This window comes from Salmo salar, chromosome 05, assembly GCF_965601325.2.
Source record: "Salmo salar chromosome 05, fSalSal1, whole genome shotgun sequence".
Lineage (NCBI taxonomy): Eukaryota > Metazoa > Chordata > Actinopteri > Salmoniformes > Salmonidae > Salmo > Salmo salar.
The window spans coordinates 64,609,984-64,617,872 of NC_138295.1; the positions used below are offsets into that span (position 1 = coordinate 64,609,984).

General features: G+C 43.4%; 1 protein-coding gene across 2 annotated transcripts; it reads left to right on the forward strand.

Moving 5' to 3' along the window:
* The first annotated feature begins 1,917 nt into the window (after window positions 1-1,917).
* Window positions 1,918-7,220, forward strand: LOC106605408 (zinc-binding protein A33). Of its 2 annotated transcripts, XM_014201015.2 has the most exons (7): window positions 1,918-2,042; window positions 2,344-2,420; window positions 2,778-2,873; window positions 3,246-3,479; window positions 5,383-5,405; window positions 5,801-5,916; window positions 6,148-7,220. In XM_014201015.2, the coding sequence occupies exons 2-7, from the start codon at window positions 2,355-2,357 to the stop codon at window positions 6,711-6,713; spliced, it is 1,101 nt and encodes a 366-aa protein (XP_014056490.1). In that variant the 5' UTR covers window positions 1,918-2,042; window positions 2,344-2,354; the 3' UTR covers window positions 6,714-7,220. The 2 variants fall into 2 exon arrangements, with proteins under 2 accessions (XP_014056490.1, XP_014056488.1); XM_014201013.3 differs by lacking the exon at window positions 1,918-2,042 and having other exon boundaries at window positions 2,050-2,420.
* The last annotated feature ends 669 nt before the right edge of the window (window positions 7,221-7,889 follow it).

Genomic DNA, 7,889 nt, shown 5'->3' on the forward strand with positions numbered 1-7,889 from the left:
TTCATACCCATGAACAATAGGCTATATATGGGATACAAAAGCAGCTGCATTTCCTATAGAGAATTGTTCTGTTGCATATTAAAACAAGTGAATCATGTTCAGTGTGTGCACCTCTGCGTGTGAGTAATATTCATAATAATGCATTGTGCTAGTGTTCTGTATTCTGTCCACCCACAGTACTGGAGTAGACTACAGGAGTTTGGTTTATGGCACTGAAGGTGCAGTTTGCTCACTTCAGCAGAGCACACAGCAGTCACATCGTCAGGACCCAGGACAATGAATTATAGATGAGGAACATTCCCAGAGATGAGTAATGCTACCTCTGCACACACACAGCCAACCAGCCAGGCTGTGTGTGTGTGCATGTGTGCATGCGTATGTGTGTATTAGAATGGGAGAGAGGTAGAGGGAGAGAGGGAGGCAAGGAGAAAGAGTGTGTGTATGTCTGTGTGTGTGTGTGGGGGGGGGGGGGTGTCAGTGTGTGTGTTTGTCTCTGAGGGGGAGAACATTGCGAGCTTTTATACCAGTGCTCCCCCACTCTTTAAAAAAAAAAATAATAATTTCACCTTTATTTTACCAGGTAGGTGACCTGGCCAAGATAAAGCAAAGCAGTGCGACACAAACAACAACACATGGTTACACATGGTATAAACAAATGTACAGTCAATAACACAATAGAAAAAAAATCTACATACAGTATGGGCAAATGAGGTAAGATTAGGGAGGTAAGGCAATAAATAGGCCGTAGTGGTGAAGTAATTACAATTTAGCAATTAAACACTTGAGTGATAGATGTGCAGAAGATGAATGTGCAAGTAGAGATACTGGGGTGCAAAGGAGCAAAATAAAAATAAAAATAACAATATGGGATGAAGTAGTTGGATGGGCTATTTACAGATGGGCTATGTACAGGTGCAGTGATCTGTGAGCTGCTCTGACAGCTGGTGCTTAAAGCTAGTGAGGGAGATATGAGTCTCCAGCTTCAGTGATTTTATGCAATTCGTTCCAGTATTTGGCAGCAGAGAACTGGAAGGAGAGGCGGCCAAATGAGGAATAGGCTTTGGGGGTGACCAATGAAATATACCTGCTGGAGCGCGTGCTACTATAGTGACCAGTGAGCTGTGATAAGCCGGAGCTTTACCTAGCAAAGACGACCTGGAGCCAGTGGGTTTGGCGACGAATATGAAGCGAGGGCCAGCCAACGAGAGCGTACAGGTCGCAGTGGTGGGTAGTATATGGGGCTTTGGTGACTAAACAGATGGCACTGTGATAGACTGCATCCAATTTGCTGATTGGAGTGTTGGAGGTTATTTTATAAATGACATCGCCGAAGTCAAGGATCGGTAGGATAGTCAGTTTTACGAGGGTATGTTTGGCAGCATGAGTGAAGGATGCTTTGTTGCGAAATAGTCATAATCTTTATGTCAGGAAGAGAAGGAAGAACAGATGGAAACTGACCTCAGTTTGCCCTAGATCTACCAATATTTATGTTCAGTTTTAACACCAACATTTTATTGTTTACAGTTGTCATACTGCCCTCTCCAGACGCCCTAGTTACGATAGTACTAAACCAACATAGGCCTACCAAAATAAATACACAGCCTCTCTCTCCTATCCCTTCCAGGCAAACCCCTCCCTATGAAAAACGATATCCCCCTACATCCCTGACCCACTGCCTGATTCTATCCCCTGACCGATTCCCTCTTTTGTTTCCAGAACAGCAGACAGAAATAGAATCTTCTCCACCGTGCAATGCCATAAATCGCTGCTGCCTGCCTGCCTGCCTGTCCATCCTGGCCAGCAGCTGTGGCTCCCTCCCTCCCTCCCACCCTCCCTCCCTCCCTCCCTCCCTCCCTCCCTCCCTCCCTCCCTCCCTCCCTCCCTCCCTCCCTCCCTCTGTTTCTCCTCAGTGTTAATGGACCCTAGTCTTGAGCCAAGCTGCGTGTGGAGAGAGAGGGAGAAGGCTGCTGTCGGATGGTGTTTGATGGTGACCCTTGTCTGTTTAATTGTTTCTAGCTAAATCTCCATCTGACTGGTTGGATGTATGTATGACACTCATTCTCTCTTCATGCTAATTGTTTTGATGACCTCAGAGAGGGTATCTCTTCCTATTGGTCTCGCTCTCCATATCTGCTCTCTGTCTATCTGTCTCTCTCTGTGTCTCTGTCGATCTCTGTCTCTCTCTCTCTATCTGTCTATCTCTCTGTCTATCTCTCTCTAATTTATAATTTTCTACTTCCATGTTCTTCAATTCTCTGTCACTGTCCCTCCCTCTTTCATCTTTACTCTCTCCCTCTCTTTTATTACACCAAGAGTCCCTTGTTTGCTTTCTGGTCTCGTTAGGAGAAATTAGAATGTACAAAAATCACATAAAAGACACCAACAACAACTGCAATAAAAGCCTTCTCCCTGACCATAAGGTAAGCTGCAAAGTTTATCATTTCACCCTTGGGTTTATGTCTAAAGGGAAGTCAGCCAATAGAAAGTTAAAATAATTATGAAAGAGATTATGTTTGGGAAAAGGCTCTCCCATAAAATCTAATAGGCTATATCGATGGGACATTTTTTAAGTACCTTTTCAATGGCACAACAATATCATGTTCAATAAATAAATGACTTCTAAACTCATAGGAAAAACTATTATCTAAATACATGCATGCTGAACTTACTCTTTTGTTAAATAACTTAAGTCACTATTCTGTCACTATATGACATTGTTTCTGTCTGTTTTTCCATTCTCTCCTCTCCCCTCTTGTTTGTCTGTGTGCGTGTTACAGGAGAAGCTGATCCAGGCTATTAAAAGAATAAAGCATGAGGTAGACGAGTGCTGGGAGGCAGAGAGAGAGACGTACATATGGTCTGTTGATGTAGAGGTACAGTACTGGCTGCCAATGCATCATTTACCACTGTCATTTACTTTTCATGGTTAATTCATTTGATTATTTCATTCAATCCTGAATATGATCATCTGTGAATGTATTAGTGTGTAAGTAATATTACAAGCAATTTGACTGATAGTTGTGAGAAATGTTATCTAACAACATTATGATACATATTTTGTAGTATTTACATATTTAGAATTAAAATGAACATACTATAATTGATGCGTGTTGGCTAAAGCTGAAAAATCTGTCTCTCACAACCAGGATAGTATCCTTCTACTACCCACTATATACAGTAGTAACAAAATATAGATAAACCTACTACACAAAATAGTAAAGTCTGTCTCTCTGTCTATCTCTCAGAGATGTTTTGATAATCTGGAACGGGAGGTCCGAGCTGAGTTCCAGAATCTCCATCGCTTCCTGGACGAAGAGGAGACCATGGACATGGAGCGACTGAAGAAGGAGAAAGAGAAGAGGGTGAAGCTGCTTAGGGAGAGAGAGAAGAAGATCGCCATGCAGGGAAGAGATCTAGAGAGAGGCATTGCCACACTAAACAACAAACTGGCTGAGGAGGATAGTCCCAAACTGCTCAAAGTGAGTGAGTTAGGGTGTTCAGGCTATTGTTCTAGCACTGCACCTCTACACTGTAAAAAGAGGGATGGCACTGTTGTTTATCTGTAGTGCTTTTTCTAAATGGTATGATCTAAAATTAAGCTTTGGTTCGTTCAACCTGTTCTATTCAATTTGCCTGAAATCAAATAACAAATTTGACAGATCAATGTGATTTTTTTTATTGAATGGAAGCTTCTAAATTGCTTTCAACACCTCATGCAACGTTGCATAGTGGTGGGAGCAATGTAGCAGTGGCAGCCTATCAGAATTGTTGGAGGCATGGCCTATTGGGGGCGTGGCATTCTGTTTGTTATTGTTGGCCACTCGTGAGAGTGAATGTCATTCCAGGTAATGTGTTCTGTTTTTTTAATGATTATATATTTGCTGCCAGCACTGAAGCTTAAATGATGTCTGCTTAAGAACTGTGATACTAAAGTGCATGGAAAGGCTTCTATTGATGAGATGGTTACCATTTGGTTACAATATTGTTACCAGTTAATGTGGAAATATTATGTAAAGAATGTGTTTGGAGTCATTATTTCATGTTATGGAACCAATTTAATATCTTGATTAACAGGAAATGTATTTAATTTGCTTATAACCCAATTTAGGACATTTGGATAGGTAATTCCAGAGTGAAAAACCTAGTTGGTACAACCAGAAAAAATGTGTTCTACTGTATATACACTGAGTGTACAAAACATTAAGAACACCATGTCCATGTCTCAATTTTCTCAAGGCATAAAAATCCTTCTTTAACCTGTCTTCTCCCCTTAATCTACACTGATTGAAGTGGATTTAACACATGACATCAGTAAGGGATCATAGCTTTCACTTGGATTCATCTGGTCAGTCTATGTCATGGAAATAGCAGATGTTCTTAATGTTTTGTATATTAGTTTGCATTTATGTTATTTTTAGGTTTAACCAAAGGTTTATTTCCACAGCACCCCCCTTGCAACCCCTCCTCACACCTCCTTCACCCCCAAATAATAGCTTTTTGGGAACTAACACTTGACTTTCGCTCTTACTAGCTCTGACTGCTGATAGCTACTTTAATGAGGACAAATGTACTTACTATGACTGTGATATGTAGTTGTCCCACCTAGCTATCTTTAGATGAATGCCCTAACTAAGTCGCTCTGGATAACAGCGTCTGCTAAATTACTAAAATGTTTATGTAAATCTCGTGCAGGGTTGGAACTAAAGCCTGCACACTGCAGTAGCTCTCCATGAGGAGAGTTGCCACCGTCAATGATCATAAGATGAAACAAACTGTTATAACTGTTTATGACCTCTCTTATGTCATTATTACGACACCGTCATCCAGGTCTTATGATGAAAGGTCGGAGAGCAAAGTGTTACAGAGAATGTGATGAATGGCAGGAGGGAGGGAGTGGTTTGGGGAGGGTCAGGGGAATGAGAAGCTTGGAGTACCTCCACAGAATCTACTGGATTCTGCTTTCAGCTTCCACAACAGCTAGCCTACGCTGACATTGCAGTCCTCAAGGACCACCGTGTCAGCTTATTGCCTTCTCTTCTGGCACTAATATGATCAATCATTGGCTAAAGAGTCTACTTGCCTGCTGTCGCAGGTCTAAATCAATTTCCCATTTAAAGGTTTGTGGACAAAAAGCAACACACAGTGCAGTCTTGGAGGACTAGCTGAGGTTCTGCACCAAACAATGACTGAGAGAGAATGTCAACTCTCTATTGAGTTCACGAGGGCACAATTGTGATTTGTTTTCTGATGGAAAACAAATTGAATATTCATTTTTATTGGGCACCTTTATCAGTGGAAGAAATACGCTGTTATGTGCTATGTTGTTTTGAGTCCTTTAAGTCTTTCACTACTGTAATGACCACTCCTTTTTTCTCTCTGAAGGAGATTCAAGACCTCTTGAAAAGGCAAGTGTTTATATTTAATTATTTAACTGATTATGACTCCATCTATGTCTCGTGTCACAAATCACTCCCTTCTCCTGATCGGCCATAATCTCTCATCTTACATGTTTGGCATCCCATTCTCTCTCTCTCTCTCTCTCTCTGTATCTTCTCTCTCTCTCTCTCTCTCTCTCTCTGTATCTTCTCTTTGGCAACCCCCTTTTTCTTCTCTCCACCCGCTCTATCCTCTCGTTCTCTCTTTGGCATCCCACTTTCTTTCTTCACTCTCTGTACCCTCTCTCTCTTTCTCACTCATTTCCCAATCCTTTCCTTTCACATTCTTTTCGATCCCTTTCTCATCCATCTTTGCACTCCTCCTCCCCTGCACCTCTCCCTCTCTCATCCTCCTCTCACTGCAGGTCCCAGGTGGCTTTCATACCCCCTCCGCATGTGGATGTGGAGGTGCGATCAGCACACTTTGTGGGGCCCATCCAGTACAGGATATGGAAACACATGAAGAGCTGCCTGTACCCAAGTAATGCACATTGTATCATTCTGTGACATTAATATTGTTATAGTATTGTTTGTTATACAATGTGTATAATGCTGAATTAAAGAGATGACGTCTGCTAGTGACATAGTGCTAATGTACTGGTATATCTGTTTTTTACATTCCTACTTAAAGGGATCCAGTTACACATATACCATTAGATAATTCTAGATTACAACAATACAACTCACCTGAGCCCCCCCCCCCCCCCCCCAGATATCACTGAAGTGACCTTTGACCCAGAGACAGCCCACCCCCTCCTCACCCTCTCCCCCAGCTGCACTTCTGTGTGGTTTGAGGAGGACAAAGTTATCCCCAAGGCCTCGGAGGAGGAGCCACCCAACCCCCGCTGCTTCCACTACTACTACAGTGTCATGGGCCGAGAAGGCTTCATCACCGGACGCCATTACTGGGAGGTGGAGGTGGGCCACAAGACAGCGTGGCGGCTGGGTGTGGCCAGGGAGGACGTCCACCGGGGGGAGATGGACTCCAGCGGGACCAGTAATGGTCTCTGGACCCTATCCCTGAAGGGAGGGGCCATCTTGGCCTGTACAGACCCCAAACCCATCAAGGTCCCGGTGTCCATCAAGCCCATCCGGATCGGAGTGTTCTTAGACTGTGAGAAGGAGGAAGTAGCGTTCTATAACGCTGTTACCATGACGCCGCTGTACACATTCTCCATGGAAACGGTGTTCGTTCCGCTGATCCCCTTCTATAACCCGTGTGACACGGACGATGGGAGGAACCTGGGTCCCCTAAAGCTCTTCAGCCCCTCTATATGAGAGTACAGAGAACCAAGGAGAACCAAGGTTGTACTGGAGTATATTTCGTTTGGTGATGTGGTGGAGTGATAGATAGAATTTGGAAATGGTTTGTTTTATACAGTGTGTGTTTCAGGTATAATTTCATAGCTGGCTGGAAGCATGATGTAAATTGTATCTGTTAAAAAATCCAATGAGTTTATGATATGCATTTACATTTACCAGGGGAGGCTGGTGTGAGGAGCTATAGGAGGACGGGCTAATTGCAATGGAATGGAATCAATGGAACGGAGTCAACGAGGTTTCCATATGTTTGTTGTGTTTGATACTGTTCAATTTATTCCATTCCACCCAATACAATGAGCCTGTCCTCCCATTAGCCTCCACTGACATGTACCTACCCAGTTCTATGGCATAGCGCTATCAATTCATGTTTATGCCATTGCGTTCAGTTGTTTGCGTTGTGGTTTGAATATTGACATTTTATTGGCATTAAATACACAAATAAATAAACAAATAAACACAAAACCTTGGTCTGTGCTTATAACATCAGAATGTGATATTTTTCTCATATTGTCACATAATAGGTTATGAATGTAGAAAAACAAGTCTAACATATCTAAAACAAGTGTCAGTATCCTAGTGGGGGTAGATACCCCGGGGATTCAGGACTTAACAGGAGGGGGTAACTGCACAATGATGTTACCTTTGGCCCATCTATAAATACTGTGGTCATGCATCCACAGCTGTGACACTTTGTCTGCAGTCCAAATGTCACCCTATTCCCTATATAGTGCACAACTTCTGACCAGGGCCCATGGGCCCTAGTAAAAAGTAGTGCACTATATAGGGAATAAGGTGCCATTTGGGACGTATCTATTGTGGCATGGGCATGGGAGCAATGTATCGGAGGGGAGTGGGAGGAGGGGGGAGGAGGACACACAGGGTGACACTGGAGAGTGTGACACTGTGGAAGAACAACTAAATCTGTGTGACATTGAGTGAGATGACTGACGTGGAGGTGGGCTGCAAGACAGCGTGGCGGCTGGGTGTGGCCAGGGAGGACGTCCACAGGGGGGAGACTCCAACGGGACCAGTAACGGTCTCTGGACCCTATCCCTGAAGGGAAGGGCCATCTTGGCCTGTACACCGTTACATTTACAGAGACCAAGGCTTCCTCAGTGAGCATGGCCATCA